This window comes from Montipora foliosa, chromosome 7 (assembly GCF_036669935.1).
Source record: "Montipora foliosa isolate CH-2021 chromosome 7, ASM3666993v2, whole genome shotgun sequence".
Classification (NCBI taxonomy): domain Eukaryota; kingdom Metazoa; phylum Cnidaria; class Anthozoa; order Scleractinia; family Acroporidae; genus Montipora; species Montipora foliosa.
In genome coordinates, this window is record NC_090875.1 from 15,021,604 (window position 1) to 15,043,085 (window position 21,482).

The 21,482-nt window shown below is 41.4% G+C and overlaps 1 protein-coding gene across 1 annotated transcript in view; it reads left to right on the top strand.

Moving 5' to 3' along the window:
- LOC138010778 (uncharacterized) overlaps positions 1–21,482 on the top strand; it is a 115,214-nt gene that overhangs the window by 52,324 nt on the left and 41,408 nt on the right. The window contains exons 37-39 of the mRNA XM_068857753.1: positions 1,451–1,998; positions 2,453–2,939; positions 4,739–5,707. Coding sequence (XP_068713854.1) covers positions 1,451–1,998; positions 2,453–2,939; positions 4,739–5,707 — 2,004 coding nt within the window. The remainder of the gene's footprint in view (positions 1–1,450; positions 1,999–2,452; positions 2,940–4,738; positions 5,708–21,482) is intronic.

Consider the following 21,482-nt stretch of genomic DNA (forward strand, 5'->3'; position numbering starts at 1 on the left):
AATCCCCCACCCCTCCCCTCGAGAAGTAAAACTATTAAAGTTGTTTATGTCAGAAGAAAGCACTTTTTTTAGAGGAAAACGAGTTTAAGCTCACTGTACAACAGGATAATTAATTTTTCTAGATATACACAAAGTTTTTAACGAACTTTTAACACTTCTTATGTAAAATAGTTTTATATATTTATTTGGCTGTTAAATATTGTACTTAATCAAGAGTCCATTACCCAAATTGGCCTGTGGCCTGTTTTTCAAAAGTCCCGAAACTTTTTGAGCCTATTTCGGGTGCCACAATTCCCTTTATATCTTCCCAACACCGAGGTTCTAAGCCATCAAACTTCGTAATCCGCTTTGTTTTTCTTACATAAAAAACATGTTAAAGGATTAGCTTTTCAAACTAAGCAGATTGCAGTTTGACGACTGGCCTTTCGGGCCCGAAAAGTTGTCGGGACTTTCGAGAAACAGGCCCCTGGGCCTCATCAGCGTCAGAAAAGTGTCTGTTTTGAAACTAGGTTTTGCGGGAAATAAACAATAGACTAAATCGGCTGACTCAAAGGTTGCGGTCACACTTGAGCTAGAGAAAACACAGTGTAACACTAGTGTTGATACTACTCAAGTGTGAACTCTCTGGTGTTTTGAATCCCTACGGAACACTGAACGATGAAACCTAGTATTAAGTCCCTAATGCGACTGCAACCAATGTTGTACCGAATTCATACCGTTTGGGAATAAAACATTTTGTTCCAGGTATTTCCATATCATTTAAATGTGAATGGTACACTATAATGCAAATACAATACACAAAGAGTCTTGAGATTTGAATTGGGTACAACATTTGGTCTATAGAGGTTTTGCACGGCAGTCATGTTGCATGGAAGGAACAATGGAAATGTTTTGCATTAGCAAGAACATTTGTTCCCATAGGAAAAATAATCTATTGTTCCTGCCATACAACATCATGATGGCTGCCGTGCAAAACCTCTATTGTCTATTTTCCCACGGCAAAACTGACTTGGTTAAAAAGTAGACACTTTTTTGACGCTGATGGGAACAAAAACTGATGAAAGATTCTTTCTCTTGGGTAGTGGACTCTTGAGTTAACTGAGAGATTAAAAATCGCGTTTGAGTGACACGGCAAACGCGACACGGTAGAATGCTGCTTATCATAAAAGCATGAAAATGATGTTATTCTAAATGGTCTCTCTTTTTCGAAGAGTTACTTGATACCTGCTGCTAAAACGAATTAAATGAGCTCATATCAAACGAGTCTCTTCCATTTTTGGCAAATCGCAAATTTTAGTCTGACGAGATCCGTTTGCCCTAAACGTGATCTTTTATCTCTGTAAAATAACAACTCCGAGATTCATCTTCTCATCTTCATCTTCATCTTCTTCATCTTCTCCGAAGTTATCTTTCACACAAAGTTATCTTAAATTGGCTCATTTCCATCTAGGTACACAGCACCGTTTCAACTTGTTAGCGGTCACTTGTCACAGTGTAGGAGACAGCAAGCTATCTAGTAGTGTGAATGTTTTCTGTCCCACTCCACCGATGTCACCTCAAATCTACCATACGAATTCTGCGACGTTCGGCTGCATCTGCATCGCGTGGAAACGAGACGAGCCTGCGAGCACTGCCACCTCTGAAGAGCAAGCCACGTGCAGCGACATTGTTTTCTTAAATGATATGCCCCACGGCGAATGTCCGCTGACTGGTGAGACTGACATACTCACCGGTGAACACACTTATACCATTCCAAATTTGGAGGTTGGCCGGAAATACCTTGTTCACGTCAAATCCTATCTGAATCCTCGAGTGATTGACATCGGAGGTGGCAAGATTTTGCACGTTTGTGGTTGCTACAGTGACAGCTCCAATGTTTTGGATCTGTTCTGCGCAGGCCCACCATCTGCACCAGTAGTAAGGGTTTCTCGGATTGACCAATCGGGAGTCACTTTATCGTGGAGTAGGTCAAGTGAATTTGGAGGAGTCACATTAGGGGTAGGTATAAATTTGTCGGATTACTCTTGAATTTTGTAACGCAGGGGATGTTGTGTTCCGTAAGGTCTCAGATAGAAGAGCACGTGGCGTCTTTGTGAGTCATCGTATCAACTCCGACTGTACCATCAATCAAGGTGATTAGACATCTGATTGCTTCCTTCAAGTGGATTGGGCATCTTGTCACAGCACTTTGTCGACTCAAGGCGGTGACATGAGGATGTCTTAATGCAGTTTTTTGACTTATCAAAGAAAGACATAAAGCCAAGAGCACCGCTTCAAAAAACGTGCGTAGAACGCTTTTAGTGCAATTCTCTACGGCGCTGGTGCATAAATGTTGGGCATTCAGTAGTTTTATATTTGCAATGATGTGCCCTTTGGCTTCATTATCATAAACCAGTTTGGTTATTGACTGTTGCAACCTGCTGTTGACGCGGAATCGTTTTTGTTCTTTTAGGGGTACATTCTTCAAGTAAATGGTCATTGGTCTGGGGAAATTGTTCCCGCTGACCAGTGTCAAACAAAGCTGACGGGTTTCAAAGCTGGCGATGTAATCCGTGCTCGGTTAACTGCTATCACTTACGACATCGCTGCACCATTCACACAAAGCCTCGACCATTACAACGGCAAATCGAGATATTTCGCTCGTTCTTACGAGCAACAGGATAGCGGCGTTGAAAGCAGCTCGAGCCTTCTATCCAAAGTGTCAGCAGATGAAACGAAGCAATACGCATGCTCGGCTGATTCGATCTTAGTGATTCAGTATTCAAAGTTGGTGAGGACTGTCTCATCAGTTGAAGTGCTGAAGTTAGGGTGCAGGTCTGCTTTAATAACGTGGTTACTAGATCAGACAGCAGACCGCTCTGTGGCTCCGGATCTTATTCGAGTCTTCTGCTGGAGAACGATGGAAGGCGAAGAGTCTGCCATGAAGTATATTGTGACAGGTAAAGCTTAAAAGAGAGGAGGCTTTGTTGTAGTTGTTGTTGTTGTTTTGTTGTTTCTTGTGTTTGATAAAATCAATGTTGAATAAACATCTATGGCTTCATATGAAGTCGTCAGAGCACGACAACATGGCGTTAAGGAGGAGACATCTTAGCCGAGTAGTCGGAGATACGGCTCTTGCGTCTAGCTGATGTTATTCTTGGAAGTGCTGGGTTAAGTTCTCGGTGCTGGGTTAAATTCTCGGCTGCACACTGGTCTGTCTACGTTCAGTTAGTACTCTTCAGTAACTTTTTTCATTGGTCCTGAAAAGCCCCTGAGAGGATCGGCCATTTAAATTCCAACACCCGCATTACAGAGTTAAAGAAACGATGTACGGCTATGTCAACAAAAACATCACTTTGTGCTATTCTCACTTGTGTCCATAAAGGCACGTCCAATTTTAACATCCAGCACGAAGTGTCCCCTTAACTCTAACAATTTGCCAGCTATTTCTAGCAACGATGTATTAAGTGTTAGCGGTATTTTTAGGTTCGGATAAATGCAGCTGTTACTACGAAACCACCGATCTGTGGACAGCCTGAATTGTTGAGCGAACGCCCTGCCCACTTCAGTTACACATTTTGATGAAATTCCTTTCCCACTTTATTTGCGTTAATTGTTAATTCCAGTTGACGGTGTCCTCAAATAGTGCTCCAGTCCAGAACGACTAGACACTTAAATGAAGTTCCTTTCCTTTTCCACGGTGTGAACAGTAGCCAGCTTTCGCCGTCAAGGTGTACCGGAATAACCACAACAATGTACGTTTTCCATGGATAAAAATATTCTTGTCCGGCGAAGAGGTTGCAACTGCAACCATCAGACTCGCTGTTACTTCGAGTGCAAGAAAGGTTTCCTGGCCTGAAAAGTTGCGTCGAACACAACACTTCTCAAGAATTTGAACTATTTACAAGCGAAAGTGGGCGTGGCAGTGACTCAGTAATTCGGGCCCATTCCACAGATCGGTGGATTTCGTAGTGATTAACAATTAGACCCGTAGCCCGCAAGGGCTACGGGTCAATAGCCCATTCAGCTTCGCCTCATGAACTATTGACCCGTGGCCCTAGTCGTGGGATCCGTGGCCCTTTTGACCCGTGGCCCTAAACTAGTCGGACAAAAAAGCAAATGCAAGTTAAAGAAATATTTATTTGGCAATAAAAGGAAAGAAAGCGTCACGCTTTTCGCTACTCGAGGACTTTTACTAATAGTCCTCTAGTAGCGTAGCCAATCAAAATGCAGGATTTGCATTAGTCCACTAGTTGGGTGATACTAATTTTCTCTATTCCCACAGTCGAGTGATGTTAAAAAGGAGCAAGGGGACACTTCGTGACGCTTATCAAAACGTCGTGCAGCGAATTTCGTGCTTCTCTGGACATAACATCTCTTGAAAATAGGCAATTCTTGGGTTTCACTCACGTGATCAACAGCCATGTTTTTCAACGAAAACAAAAGAAGACGTGAGCATAATAATAGCTTTCAATTCCCGGAGGATTGGATCGGGACACCAACATGGCGACACCAACATGGCGGCCGTGACGTCATGTGAAATCCAAGAATAGAAGATTCACTTGCACATGCTTACGTCGTCAACTAAACTAAAATTTAAAAATAAGTGCATCAATTTTTTTTTCCGCTTGTGTAGCACACGAGTATTTATCCTTGTTTTGTGACGTTGGCCTAGCCGTCCTTTCTCGAACTTTCTAGATCTGGTGTTCACTGACACCTCGGTAACCTTTGTTTTCGTTTCAAACTTGTATTTACGCAGAAAATCCTTTCACCATCAAAGGCCTTGAATCCCAAACCGAATATCACGTGATGTTAGAGTGCATTGCGCCACACGTCAATGACGACAACTACAGCGATCATCCAATAAACGTTGCTAGGTCCCAGCCCATCTCCTTCGTAACAGCCTCTCCACCAGGTCCACTGAGGAACATCTACGTTGTTTCCGCCACGGAGGTGAGTATAAAAATGGCGTGGGAAAATCCAGCAGTGAACGCTGCTTCTCTCGCGGCTACTCGTGTGAAGGTAGGCAAGAGGGATCAGGACATTTTCAACGAAAATCTGACGATTCAGTTGTCACCTGAGACGCGCGCCTATACATTCGAATCGTTGACGCCGAAAACGGAATACACGTTCATTCTTGAGGCAGTAACTGAAGAGGACTTGTTTGACACGCATGAAGCAAGCGCTGGCTCTGTTACCGTCTTCTCTGCGTTCACAAACGGCTTGGATCCGCCAGATAATCTAAAAATATGTTCGCGTGCACCGACCTCCATCGCTGTCACATGGGAACACGCTGTCGTTTATGGCATGTCCATTATTCAGCACTATCGAGTTCATTACGTCCCAAACAGGCAGTTACGTAAGAAGTCACGTGGGCGATTCTTGCTTACAAAGGACACTGGCAAGGTATTAGTTGTTGAAAGCGAATCGTCTACAGCGGAACTTTGTGGACTCGATCCGGGAACTGTTTATAGGATTGTTGTCGAGGCTGTTGCTGGGATCAAGGATTATTCATACGATGAAGACTTTGAGAGCGATGAAAGCGGTACAAACTCGTTGGTTAGTAGCACTTTGAGCGAAAATCTGCCGGAAATGCAGCAGTTATACTTATCAGGGCCACTGTTGGCTTGTACATCTGCCCCACCTGAGCCACCAGTGCTATTGGTCAGCGGATTTACTGCCACCCAGGTCAAACTCTCGTGGAGGAAACCGCTCGTTCTTGGGCCTGGTAAGAAAAAAATTCATCTTAGGCATAAGGTTTTGCTCACCTAATATTTTATTTTACTGGTTAATGATATTTATGCAAAAATTGTTGATTGGCTGAGAGCACGTCATTTAATCCAAACAGAGTGCAGAAAAGTAAAATTAGTGCAGATAGTTGAAATTAGTGCAATAAAGGTGAAATTTGTGCATTCATATCATCAATAAATAATCGCATTATTTTCCTAGCGCAACTTGGAATGAGTAAAGTACTTGTAGTTTTTCTCAAAGACTGCTGCTTGCACTTGCCCTGCGGACTCGTGCTATAGGCCACTTCCGAAAATACCATAATACTCTTTGTCTTTCCCCCAAATTTTGCATAAGCATTGTTTCCTGTTTCTCTTGGGATTTTCAATGGTCCCAAGAGGAAACAAAAAGCAATGCTTATGCGAAATTTAGGGGGACAGACAAAGAGTATTATGGTATTTTCCGAAGTGGCCTATTTTGTTGGTCTTTGAAAAAGTTTACTCTTGCTTATTTATCCCAAATTGCACCCGACATCATGTGATTACTTAGACAAATACTGCTTACACGAAACCAAGCTGACGGTGACAAATTTAGTTACCTTACCATTCCAAAGATAGAAATCAGAATCGGGGACAAATTGTTGATCTGTTCGAGTTGATTTTTGTACGGCAAAGGCGTGGTTGCTCGAATACGACTTTGTGAAGGAGCGCTCTGTACATGGACAGACGCAATCTCGACCCCAGAGCTCTTCTCTTGAATGAGGGAGAGAAGAGCTCTGGGGAAACCTGAAACAAAGTGTCTTCTCATTGGCTTTCGTGAAGAACAATCAAAAGCGGATTGGTGTATTCATGTTAGCACGAGGAGTGAGCAGGCGCCGTAAGGTTCAAGTACAATTCAATCTACGGCGCATGTTCTCCTACAAAGAGTTTTCAGAGCCTTGGGTCAATCCGAGGCTCTGGTGACGAGGGTGTAACAGACGATAAAATGGCCTTTCTTTTTCGTTTCTGAAGAATTGACTTAAAGCCAGTGGAAATATTTTTTACAATTAGTTTTTGGTAAGGGTTTTTTGCTGTCACATTTGTTTGAAAATGTTTGAACATGCTTATCTTTGTTTTCAAATCACCGTCTTGACGAGTTGAAACGTTCTACGGTTTTCCTATTGCTTTTACACAAAACTTGTTTGTGTCAGGACGAAGCTTATGACCAAGTAAATTTTTGGTCTGTGTAAATCGATATTGAGGCATACATGGGTCTTTTATTCACTAGTGTGAAAAGTGAACAATAGACTAGTTTCGAATTGTGCAGCAGCAAAAGAACAGAGTCGAGGGTTAGGGGAATAATATGCATCTTCCTTTGTTTTAAACAAAACAAAATGCTAATTAATCCCCTGAGCCGGGTACCTCTACTCTGTTCTTTTGTTGCTGTACAAGTCGAAACTTTTCTATTAATTTCACATTTCAGAGAAGTATTAGAACAGCCGCTTGTGCGCCGCCTCGTTCTGTGTTTGAGTATCTGACATCAAAGATTATAGCAGTCGTAATTTGGGTGTGGGCTGTATGGACGTTAAAAGACTTGAAATATCTGGATGAGCCGACCGCCAAGGCACTCCTGAAGGGTCGAACGCATAGATTCTGTTGCCACTTTATGTAAGATGCCTAGCAAGCTAGGGTAGGGGTTCGCTTGCATAAGTCCTTCTTGGTTAAGGGTAAAAGTTCTGGCCTTTCGTCAAGACCTTCACTGCAGCTTGGCCCGGAAAGAAGTAGTACTAATTTTGGACTGTAAACCTCCTCATAACATTTGATTCTCACTTTAAACTTGGTGTTTTGCCACAGTCTCTGATCCACATTGCGCCGTGCACGAAGACCCAGCCCGCGGCCGGGTTCGTCGTCTGAAAGGTTACCGAGTGGAAGTCAATGGTCGCGTGCACACGAGACTGGCAGCTGACAAGACCAACATGACTTTAAAGAAATGCAAATCCGGGATAAAATACTCTTGTGTATTGGTGGCAATAACTGGGCCTGAAGGGATGGATGCATGTCAAAGGAAGGTAAAGTACCCTGTACTCTAGGTTTGCCAAGCCGCCATGTTGGATTCGCTCCCCCCGTCTGTCGCTCACCCACTACCTGGAAGTTGCCTTCTACCTCGGCTTGAATATAGCGTGCGTCCACTAAAATAGGCTTACGTACACTGTGGGCTGTATCATCTTGTCAGCGTTGGTTGTGTGATGCTGCCCTTTCTATGGTTACGCAACTTACTCATTTGTGAAGAAACATCAATAAGTCATCAAACAAGTAAATTTTTGGGTGCTGGGGAGAATACTCGGCAAGGCATCTTGTTAGAAAGTTCGAGTTACTTAACATGCCCGTGATATTCCCTAAGCCGCCGTCTTGACGCTACAAAACAATAGGTTTAGTGAACAAAAACAATGGCTCTGCACGCTCTGCACGTGCGTTTTACATTTTGGTACATTTCTTTGCCGTCATCTCCCGAATGACGACGTGAAATGACCAAATTCAAGGTTCTGTGAAGGACGTTAGCACATGACGATGAATTTTCAGTTCTCTCTCTACGCTTCCAACCCATTCATACCAGTTTAATTCCTCGACAGTGACTACACATTTTTAACGCGAAACGACATGAAATAGTTTCTTAGTGATGTGAATAACGCGAACTTGTATTTTTAAATGAAGTCCTCGTAGCCGTCGTCGTCCTCGTTTCGTAAGCTCCCTAATGCAGGTGCATTTTAGGGGACCCATGCTTAGTGTGCTTTCTTCCCAAAACGTTTGGCCGCCATTTTGGAGACTTAAGGCAGAAGAAGGTTCGGGAAAGAAAGAAAGAAAGAAAGAAATTGACGCCAACAACATTGCGTAGTAGTAGAAGGACCTTTTGTCCGGTAGTCCAGTCCAAACTACTGAGTTAATTTTCCTTTCTTTCAGAACCTGGGAACTCTGGACTCGGCTATAAACGACACGGACACCGATGAAGAGGTGGTGTCCAAACCTCTGTCTGAATGTTTGGAAGAATCTGCCTCTGACCCTGTGGAAGTTACGTTACCGCGTCAAGACTGGAACATTTCCTTGAGTGCGAAGTACTCAGCAAACAAGCCCGCAGGATCATTGCGGGATAGCCCGTGCAGTGAAAGCGGAGACGAGGAGGGTGGGGTGGTGGTTCGTTGGATCGTGAAGGAACTGTCAGGGGATGTGAGAGGATTCAGACTGATTTGGTACAGCAGCAAGCTCCAGGACAAAAGTGAAGTGTTACTTCCCGGCGATGCAACTGGTTACGAGATTTGGTCTGTACTGCTGAGGTAACAGGATAATTATGAATGTGTTGGCCTTCAACACTGGCTCTTTAAGCTTGCTTAGCTGCGTAAAAAAAATGTTCCGTAGCATAATGTCCCGGCGTTTTAAGCGGCGTGGTGATCAACAATCGGACACCAAATCTAGCAGCCTGTGTATGCAGACCCTGGCCTTGTTAGAATTAGGGGCTCTGTCAGTCCATTCCAGTGTGGTTGTACATGTTATTATTGTAAGTGGTTTGAACCCAGGAGTCATATCATAATTAATTCGGCCTAGTAAACTCTTGTAGCCCTGAAAAGGCCTCTTAGGATGACATTGACTGACGTTTCGACAACCGTAGCGGAAGTCATCTTTAGAGTCAAGTTATTTGTGTAACGTCAGTAGATGGTATAAACACTCTGGTCGTTGACGACCAGTGTTTGTACCATCTGCCGACAACCAGAGTGTTTATTACTGACGTTTAAACAAATAACTTGACTTCCTCTCAGGTGTTAGTTTAGGTAGCATGCATTATAGGGGCAGTGTCAGGCTCTTTTAGTCAAACTTCAAAACACTAAAAGACGTCTGTGCATCAATGAAGACCCAAGAAAATACTGTAATTTGATACCAATAACCATTGAAGTGCACTGAAGCTATTCTTTGTTGTTTGTAGCCAAGGATGGAGAGGATGGAAATGGATTGAAACTTGGAAAAAAATTACCAGTTTTTTCAAGTTTGGAGACAATGTCTTTGTGCCATAAATACATTTCATATCTTCCCATAGAGCTAATCCCACAAAGTACTAATTTACATTTTTACCCAGTTTTGACCTAAAAACAGCAAATTTAGCATAACTGTGCCCATTGAAAGACTGCTTTTTCAGCAAAGAAAGAGTCTTGGTTAAGTGTCGAAGGTTCCTCGTGACTGCTATTATTTACTCCTCTAACAAATCAAAAATAGAAAGAAACCCTCTGCGATTTGCACGCAATCGTTTTGCTGCTGGAACCGTCAGCTTGGCGTTGATTGGTTCCCTAAGTTCTATGAGCCTAGGTTTGATTGGTCAAAGGTTGTTAATTTTTGTATCTTTTCTTTTAGTTGCGTGTACACGATGTATTTGGAAGTTATCAATGATCGAGAAGAAGCAATGGCTGTTTTTGGACCGCTTCATTGCCAGGTATCGTCTCAGGATTTTTTCAACTTTATAAACTTATCGTATCGAGAAGAGAGCGAAGTCGCCTTCTCAAACTCAAAGTCATTAATAATTAATTAAACATTAGCCAACCAGAAAGCGCCGTTGCGGTCAGGGGGATTGGTTTAGAAACCCAGTGAAAAACGTGTTCCAAATGCGCGTGTTTGAAAGACATGTGCAAAATGTTTGTTAATCTGAATGTAATCGTAAACCAACAAAGCATAGACGTGAACAGAATAGCTTTTAATATAGTCAATCCTTGTACTCAATGCATTACAAAACTTTTGTAATGCACTGTTAAACGATGTGACATCGTTTAACAGTGCATTAATAATTTAATGTTACGAAGTTAATAGACCTAATCGGCTAACTCAATGTTGTGCGCAATTCAAATCTCCCGAAATTAAGATTCTGTGTGTATTGAGTAATCCGATTAGGTCTATTTTGCCGTAATTGTAAAACAATTAAAAACAAGGCCGTTCGCCTCGTGATTTCTTCTGTTTTTTCGTGATTAATTTGGAAACCTTATAAAACACTCGCCCTCTTTTTTCAAATATTACATGAAAAAGTAAAATCTATTATCAGTTCTGTGTCGCACTAGGTAGTTTTGATGTCTGAGACGACACCTTATTAATAGGGTTAGTTCGAAAGTGGACAGCCGCGTTCATTGGAACAAGAGATGAAAGTAGTCCGTTGGTAGCCTATCCGCAGTCCAAAAATGTATTTCAAATAATTATCGCACGACCCCCTTTTGTCCAGAAATGAACATTATTAGATGCCCGACCTATTTTGATATACAACACGAAGTGTCCCTTTACGTCTGAGCATTTGCTACCTATTTCTAGCAATTCTCACATCTGTAAATGGTTAGAAGATTTCAAGTCTTCTCGGAAACTGCCATATATGTCCAGAAACTCAGTTACTTAGTTTCCCCAAGTAATTAGTGTGCCCCAAATGCTGTTCCTCAAGTAAGGATAGATGATTGGTTCAAAGTTCTCGCGCCACTTTTTCAACCAATCAGAAGTGAAACAAAAACCATTTGTGGCTCGCGCGTGCTCATTTTCCCGCGCTTTTTGTCGGCTACGTGTAATTTTACTTCCAGTTTTGATTGGTTTACTGGTTGGCCAAAGTAATTACTTTGTTTTGGGTTTTACGACACATTTGAAAACCGCTCTAAACAGCTGCGTGCATCTGATTAGGTCAAGAGTGAATAGGCCACGTTCGATGTATAAGTATTCACTCATGGCTACGAGCTTTATGGTTAAATTTGAATATTTATTTGTTTAGAAATCTCCCTTGACACTTGTGAGACGAACAAAACAGAACTGACCCGGGAAATTTGATCATAATGCCTCGTTGCAATGTCTGAGTATTGATATATCGAATTCGGCCTATTAGATAAGAGTGTTTCTCCATCGATTTGCGGGCTCATCCCGGCACTGTCACAAATGGACTTGTTTTAAGATGCACTTTACACGCAAAAACGAGCAAAGGGCCGCCAATTTAACCAATCAGGAGAAACCATGTCACGCATGACTACTTCTGATTTGCTTTTTCAGGGACATGAGAACTAATTTTCACGGGAACGGGTGTTCTAAAAATAGACCAATTTGTGACTGTGCTGGGGAGCCCACCCTGGCAATAAGGACACTCTTATCTAATTCACTCTTGATTAGATGTGTTTCTGGGGTAGTAGAGAGAAGGATTTGTCACTTTTCCATCCCTGAAAGAAGATGGTGTATTTTCATTTGGAATTAGCAAGGTGTTGCCACTGTTGTACAATTCTTCTGACTCTTGTTCTGGTATGAAAACTTTTCTCGTCAGACTCCAGGCCCTCCCGCCCCTCCGTGGATCTGGTGCCGAAGTTTGTCTCCTTATCAGTTCACCATCGAATGGAACGAGCCAGTTACATACGGGGATGTGCACATCCGGGCTTACCAGGTAATTCACATTGTTATATGTCGTAGAGAGAGTAAAATCCAACTGTTTCTCTTTTCGGACAGGGTCACGTTTTTTTTAAATTTATTTGTTGTTATTATTATTTTTTTTTTTACCCCGAACAAAACGCTTTGTATGCCCGTGCTCCCTTCTCGCTAAGTACACAACATTAAGGTGCTCACTTGCCACTTGCCTGAGCCATAGTTAATAGAGTGGAATGGTTGTGAAAGAGGTTGACTAGCAATAGAGTTATTTTCTTAGAGTTATGACATTAAAGTTAGAGTTAAGTTTCCAAAATCCTGAATTCAAGATTTTGGAAGGACTAAATCCTGAATTCAGAAATACAGAAAGTATCCTAAACATGCATAAAAGCTAACCTTAGGCCTAAGGTTAGCTTTTATGAATGTTGGCTGAGGATTTTGGAAACTTAACTCAAACTCTACGACATAACCCTATGAAAATAACTCTAAGAATAACTGTCCCCCTTGTGTAACCCCACAAATTTCTTTGTTGTATGTTTTTGTTCTCTTTTTTGGCCTTGACCGAGCACAAAACACAATAGTTGTTTACGTTGTACTGAAGAACTAACCAATAGAAACGTGTTGGTTACGTAATTCATGCATAGCGTATGAACGCAAAACAAAAGATGGTGGACTCTCCAACCTAAATCTTGCCATCTCTGTTTGCTCCTTTGATATGTTTGCCGAGCTTCCAAACCATTCCCCTCTATTAAATATGCCTGAGCTATGTCAGTTTACTCGGCAAGAATCAAAATGGGTAAGGGGAGAAGCCCGCAGCTGCATTTATTTGATCATACAACTCAATGTTGGTTGCGGTCGCATTAGGGAGTTAACACTAGTGTTAAAGGGGCTAGGTCACGCTATTTTAGGTAATTTTGTTTAATTTTGTTAATTATGAGCTCTAAACGTCAAATTGGCAGAGCAAGAGTCTTTCATTTGCAAAATCACGGCCACATAACAACTGAGAATGATTTTCCAGCTTTGTAAATGACATTTTGAAATAGACTGATATAAATTTGAAAAAAGGTGGGCCGACGTTTTTCAAATTTACCCAAATTCAATCCATTTCAATCCTCTCCAGTTTTGTCCATCCATGTCCCTTCTTGGCTTCCCTGTGTTTTGTTAGAGTTCTTCTATAGTTTTGAACAGTTATTTTGATATTTTAGTTAATTCTATGACCATTCGATCAGTGCTGAAAATGCCTAAAATAGCGTGACCTAGCCCCTTTAAATCAAGTTCTGTTGTTCATTGTTCCCCTAGGGATTCAAAACACCAGAGAGTTCACACTACAGTAGTGTCAACACTAGCGTTACACTATGTTTCTCTCGAGTGGAACCGCAGTCATTATCGTTTCCTTTACACGCAAGCTCTTTTTTTTGCTCTTGAAAACTTGTTAAATAGGCAAGCTTGTTACTGAGAATAAGCGGGAATTTGTCTTACAAACACTGGACTTACTGAAAACCAAGCACTCTATGTGCATTCCTGATTGTTAAGCGATTTTTTTTTTTTTCTTTCTAACAAAGGTTTTTCTCAATGAACGCCGCTTAGAGAAACTGGTGGACCGAAGACAAAGGCGAGTTACCATTCACTGTCAGTCATCCAGGTTAGTAACAAGGCAACAAAAATACCCTTTAAAAAAATAGGACTTTGCACTGTGGTAAGTATTTCGTTATTAGAGAACTTAAGCAACGACGACGGCGCCGCAATAACAATTCGTGTTATTGTATAATGTAATCACTTTGTGACTATTTCAACCTTTTTAAGATGACATGGGACAAGTAGTTCCTGAAGAATCACTGGTCGGAGCGGCGCTTAATTAAGGGGAGAAAATGAACATTTATTCTCAAGTGCTGGCGTTCTTCACAAAACTTCAAATTTGGCTATTTCACGTTGTTGCTTTGCAGAAGACTGCAAAGAAATGAAGAAAGTGAGAAACTCATGTTCAGGGCTTGCGAAGCTATTGTTTTTGTCCACTAAGTATGCACATTTTTTTGACGTTCTTGTTGCCGTCGCCGATGTCGTTGGCTGAGTTACCTAATTATTCTATCTCGTTCGCCTTGTACAATAGAGGCTTTGCACGGCAGCCATTGTGTGCATGGCAGGAACAATGCAAATGTTTTGCATTAGAAAGAACATTTGTTCCCATAGGAAAAGAATCTATTGTCCCTGCCATGCAAAACCTTGTACGCTCGAAGTATCCTAGAATTGGATGGGCACATATGGATTTGAAGTGAGGATGAACGATTTATTGATCTATGATGACTAGCTTTGTCGTCTAAACCTTTTATTTGGTTATTTTGCGTTGTTAGCGAGTTTTATTTCGTCAACGAAAACGTCTCTTCAAATAATATAACGTAGCGCTATCGCTATGTCTTTGGATTCACTTCCATCTCGTTCAGATTGTTCAATATAGGCAAAATAAAACTACAGCCGACTTGGCAGGAGACGGCTAGCTTTAGCTTAATACATAAAGCTGAAAAAATGCACGAGTGAAGTGGATTGGTGGTGTGACTTTTTTCTAACTTTGTTAATTACTCGGAATACCTGAAAGGTATCCGAGTTATATTCTGGAAGAATTTAGTTTTCTGTGCAGCAAATGGACAATAGAATTAGGAGACGGTGATTTCATTGGCTAAAAGCAATGCACTACACCCCTCCGAGCAATACATTTGACCTCCCTCTGCGACAAAACAACTGCAACAATAAAAAACGAGATGCTTCCGTGAAGCATACACTGGGTTTGCTGTGGTACGTGTTACAGAAAATCAGAAGGCACTGAATTGTGTGGTGTTGAAATACAGCATTCCAGTCTCTGAAGAATAACAAATAAAGAGGAGCGAGTCTGGGCTGACATGTTGATAATTTTCAAGTTCCCTCACAACTTCGAATTCTTTTCACCACAAGTGTGCCCTCTGAGCATCTGACAGCTTTGTAATACTAAAGTTCACTGAAGTCAAGCCCTGTTCAGCGGGGTTAGTGACAGGATGGGAGACCAAAACAATATAACCCCTCATTAAAAACAGAAGCATCTGACCGAAAATACTATTAACGCTAACAAATGCGAACTCAGCAGGTACAGATTTTGTTAGCTTGCTTTATGCAAAACAAATATTGATGCAAAAGCAAATAACTATTGATACACAGTTTTTAGAAAGAGCAGAAGGAAGTTTCCGGGACGGTCGATCGAGAATAAAATATTTACGACATGAAAACAACATTAATTTTGAACCGTGAATATAGAATATAAAAAGTTACGATCAGCGACAAACATTTTGGGAGATTTTTGCTACGTTCAAATAAATCGCAAAATCGAAAGTGACATGGCCGGAATTCAGCGGGCGCCGTGATTAAGTTACCGCGGCATGTTTACTCGCCAAACAGTGAAGCATCTGTGTCAAATGATGGCAAGATACCGGGTTTTTGTAAGTTTCTTTTTTCTGTCAAGTGTTATAAAGTTTGACAATGAAATGAGCGAAGTCAAAACAAAGATCACAATCGCCCAACTCTTGTTTATGCAAAGTCAAAATTTACTCTCCAAGACGCGTTCGACGTTATTTATCACCAGGTAATTTTCATCATTTTGGAAATGGCAGCTACTTTATTATTCATCTGCGTCACAATTTTTCACTGATTTGGGGGGCTCATTTGTTGAAACTCAAGCACGCTTCCAACAGGCCTGTGAACCCTTCCTGCTTACAGAGCAATACTAAAAAACTTCTTCTCCGTATCACATTTCAACCTTAAGCTCGAAATTCAATACACAACATGATATTATAATTCACAAAGGCAGAAAATACCACAGAATCCTTTTCCAGAAAAAAAAATTTATTGAAAAACAAACAACATATTTATTTCTCTTAGAGGCGAAAACCTCTTCCTATTTCATTGCGTGCGTGAAGGCAAGAAACTCAATCGTGTCAAATTACGATATACTTCAGGTAAATACAGCTCACTTTGATTTCGGCTCGACGGGCGATAGATTGTTGTCGAAGTCCATTACTCGTCGCTTTTAAGATTCCACCGCCTGTATATCCAATTGACTTGCCATTATTGAGCTTCATAAGGGTATATTTTGTTCAAAGATCCACTAAAACGCCATTCGCGTTACATGACTTTCGACGCCATTGCCGGTTAAGTTAATGTTCTACTGTGTCCACCAGAGAAATCTACGCATTTCCCACTACCCTCTCGATCCTAAGAAAATACGCGCAGAAGGCTCTATGCACAAAGCCACCACTTAGCAGGGGGCGCGAAGGAGTAGATTTCAGATAGCGAGAGACTTGAAACAGCCTCACGTCTAACAGAATTAGATGAAAATCGGAATTTATAACGTGCAGTGGAGCAACTAAATGATGGGTTCTACGTTGGCGCTTCAGCGTGACTCCTTTAATTTCGTTTGCTGATTCAAAGCCCATGTTCCACGATATAGCAAATGACGCAATGCAATGCAGCTAAACGTGAATATGCTGGATTCAGCCGTCTAGAAATGTTATGAATAAATAAATATTTACTATAATCCTGCCTGTTGACAACATGACTAAATCGCCAGTACAGAACTTCCAGCAGCGGTATGTTATAAACGGCCGAGATTTCTTAATCTCTTTCTGCCTCAGCTGTTCTTTGTACGAACGTCATCCGCCGATGTCTTTTTTTTTTTCTTTTTATTGTTAGTGTCTTGATCTTCATGTTAGTTACCTAGAGCTGGAGGTCACCGGCCGCGTTATTCACAACACTCTTAATTTGGAACCTTTGCAGATGAATACCGTTTTTCACTTACCCATATTAATTACAATTGAAACCAGTTTATCTGATGTCACGCTACATACTAGATCCCGCAAAGATAGACATAACGCCCACGTAATTTCCATTCAAACAACCAGTTCCAAGACATACTACCCCTATAGCTATGTCACCTGTTGAATTTATTTGCAATTGTAAACATTAAGCGATTTTCACCGGTACATTATCTGCGTTGTTATGAATGAGCAACTGGCTGCAGAAACATTTACTTGTTTTGTTTCGTACTTGGCAAATTAAAACATAGGCGCTCGAGAGGCGCATGTGACTACACAGAGATGTGCAAGGGAAAAAGAAGTAGAATATTCTGTCATGTGAATAGGGGTGGCTGAATTGTGGGAATTGATTCACCACAGCTTCCATATCGATAGTTTTTCGACCATTGAAAAATTTACGTGCGATAGATCATTTTCACTGTCACGCAACAAAAAAATATATTCGAAACGTTCGATGAAAAAAGGCCAATAACTTGGAATATTGCTGGAAACAAATTTAGACACCACCTCCAGTTCTCAGATCTGTGCGGTACATCGTTTCTGAGCTCTTTGTCGAGCGTTGAAATCACACAACTTTTACTTGTGTAGGTGGATCAAAGTGGACTTTACTTTGCCTTGAAAGCGCTTACTTTTCGCTCATGAGATAAAATGTATGACACATCTCCTAATGTACTAGTACTTGAAAGGCTCAAACTGCTTAGATTCATAGGGATAGATTTTTTTTTTCAATCAAATACATTGGAAGCCCGCCTAACGGCCATACATTCTCTTATAGAAAACCCTCGTTAATGCAGTCACCCGTTAATACGGCCAACGGCCACAATTTTAAATCCCAAACAGTAGAGTCCTCTATAATTTCCCCGTTAACTCGCCCACTCGCGCCAAAAACCTGTGACATGTTAATTTCATTGACCTTCGTTAGTTACCACTGTACTCGAACAGCTGATTTACTTTACAAAGTACTGTCAGCAACACTCCTCCCTGTTTTCATTACAAACATCATCTTGAAACTACTGTAAAATCCAGTAAGGCAAATCGCGAAGAGATTAATTAAGTCTTTGTGCTTTCATCAAAAACACGATTGATTCTTAAGTCTTTCGGTTAGGTAATTACGGCGGCTTCCGTTTTTTGGAAGCATAGTAAGCTGGGCCTGTTCTTGTTTTGATTTTAGGCTCAGAACGTACAGTACACTTAACAATTTTAAGCGTTTTACCTACTGTGCCAAGTTTCAAGTATTTTATACAATTACTGTACGTACATCCTGTTGTTTATAAAGAGAAAAGTTTTTCTGGAAGTGCAAATGCGATATTTGTCATTAAGGCCCTTTAGTCATGAATTTCACCCTACCCCCGGTAATACGTTCACCCCGTTAATGCGGCCAATTTTTTTGGGCCCGTTGATGACCGTATTAACGGGGTTCCACTGTAGCCTGGTATCATGGTGTCACCATGATAAGCTACGTAAGGTGACAATTAGGAAATTCGAAATACTGCATTTTCGAAACGAAAGACGTCATGGAACTGGAAACTTGGAAAAAGATTTATTTTTCGGGTATCTTCAACCTCCTATAGATGACAATTCAGAAGACCTTGCTAATTTGATGATCTCACTGTGAAACCATCTATAGTTTGACAATTACGTGCTACTGCAAAGCTTTGTTTATCTCGACTGAAAACGGCGGCTTCATTAAACGCGTAAACGGGCTCAATTGGTCGGTTAGAAACAAAATACGAAAGCTACGTTAAGTAACTGTTGTAAGAATTAAAACCTCACCTCAGAACCGTATTCTTTCACAGATCATCATCTGCGAACACGGGGCACCCGAACATTTCGTTCGTCCTCGCAAACTATCGGCAATACATCGTACTGTTTGCAGAGGCCGAACTTTTGGTACTCTTCGCATGTGGATTGGCTCCGAAGTGTATTCTGTTGTTACATACTCATTTTCGGAAAAACTAACACGATGGCAATAGTGACTACGCGCGATGCGCAGTAGTCACAAAAACTACCTCGTCCAAAATGTATCACCCTACTTCTGCGCCACTTGGTATTCCGAGTAAACGCTTTAAAAAAGCGTCTTGTTGGTATTGCAGCCATACGTGTCAAAATAATTTGAGCTATTGGGTAATTAAATCAAACAGCCTCAATTCTTACAGAGTTCGATGAAAATCCGGATTTACAACATGCGGTGGGGCAACCAAAGCGATGGGAGATGTGTTGAAGTTCAGTGAGAAACTTTACAAATGTCGTTCGCCGATTTAGAAACTTAAGCCTATGTTCCGAGTGAAAACTCAATTGCAATAGCAGCTAAAAAGTGAAGATGCTGGATTCAGTCTTCTGGAAATGTTACGAATAAGATAGTTAATCAAAATCTTGCATATTGACAACATGATGACATCGTCAGCTGATTGCCAGTACGCGTAGCTGGTAAGAGGAGGGCTAAATTTTACGTCACCCCTGCATTTCGTAGATTCACGTGATTTCCGATCCGACAACCTGTACCAAATCAAACTACTACTTTTGCTTGGTGAACCATTGATTTTATTTGTAAACACTAAGCGATGTTCACAAATACTTTATCCATTTTCATGAGCTCTCCAGACTTTACTTTCACGTCTTTCGTTCCGTATTTGGCAAATTAGAAAATCGCTTTAGTCTATTCAGTCCTTGAGGATGTTTCTAACTCTTCCAAAATGACAGTATCACCCTATTTCTGCGCAACATGGTATTCCGAATAAACGCTTTAAAGAGCGTCTCGTTCATTGAACGATTTTGAATTTATTTTTTTGTTGCAAGACAGTGAAAAGACGAGCAGGCTCTAAGATCATACCGCGCATCATAATTCCTCCAGTCACGAATAACCACAATTCCTTGCGCCTTTGACCACAACCCCTTGCGTTTCGAAGGAAAGAGTGTTGTTCTCCCGATTAGAAGCTGTACGGGTCCGCAAATTTTCTCAGGACCGCAAATGATCCCCAAACTGTACCGCAAATGATACCAGGACCGCAGATGATCCCGGAACGCAAATGATCCCAATTTTGGACCGCAAATGATCCCGAAAAAAAAGTTAAAAATGGCATGGAGCGTGGAATGGTCTGGATAGAGAATTAATGTGAAGAGCGCTTATTTTTATTAAATCACTTTAACTCATGGCTCACACAGGTGTCTGCCTTATTATAGTTTTCCCGAAAAACTGAAAAAACCTGTGTGAGCCATGATTTAAAGTAATTTTAATAAAAATAAGCGCTCTTCACATTAATTCTCTGTCCAGACCATTCCACGCTCCATGCCATTCCTAACTTTTTTTTCGGGATCATTTGCGGTACAGCTTTGGGATCATTTGCGGTTCTGGCATCATTTGCGAACCCGTACACAGCTGCCTCGTTCGTTCGCTTCAGGCTCACTCACTGCGGCAGCAATTAATCGAAGCATTTGATTGGTTATCTTCTCGAAAAAAGGTGTGTTTTGAGCAGTGTCAAAGCCAAAATACGGACACAAACATGAAACAAAGGAGCTTGTCGAGTGTCATAACCACCTCCAAGCATTAACTATGCAAAGAATTACACTGGTAATAATGTAATCCGTGCTCGGTTAACTGCTATCACTTACGACATCGCTGCACCATTCACAAATCCTCGACCATTACAACGGCAAATCGAGATATTTCGCTCGTTCTTACGAGCAACAGGATAGCGGCGTGTGAAGCAGCTCGAGCCTTCCATCCAAAGTGTCAGCAGATGAAACGAAGCAATACGCATGCTCGGCTGATTCGATCTTAGTGATTCAGTATTCAAGTTGGTGAGGACTGTCTCATCAGTTGAAGTGCTGAAGTTAGGGTGCAGGTCGTTTAATAACGTGGTTACTAGATCAGACAGCAGACCGCTCTGTGGCTCCGGATCTTATTCGAGTCTTCTGCTGGAGAACGATGGAAGGCGAAGAGTCTGCCATTAGTATATTGTGACAGGTAAAGCTTAAAAGAGAGGAGGCTTTGTTGTAGTTGTTGTTGTTGTTTTGTTGTTTCTTGTGTTTGATAAAATCAATGTTGAATAAACATCTATGGCTTCATATGAAGTCGTCAGAACACGACAACATGACGTTAAGGAGAGACATCTTAGCCGAGTAGTCGGAGATACGGCTCTTGCGTCTAGCTGATGTTATTCTTGGAAGTGCTGGGTTAAGTTCTCGGTGCTGGGTTAAATTCTCGGCTGCACACTGGTCTGTCTACGTTCAGTTAGTACTCTTCAGTAACTTTTTTCATTGGTCCTGAAAAGCCCCTGAGAGGATCGGCCATTTAAATTCCAACACCCGCATTACAGAGTTAAAGAAACGATGTACGGCTATGTCAACAAAAACATCACTTTGTGCTATTCTCACTTGTGTCCATAAAGGCACGTCCAATTTTAACATCCAGCACGAAGTGTCCCCTTAACTCTAACAATTTGCCAGCTATTTCTAGCAACGATGTATTAAGTGTTAGCGGTATTTTTAGGTTCGGATAAATGCAGCTGTTACTACGAAACCACCGATCTGTGGACAGCCTGAATTGTTGAGCAGAACG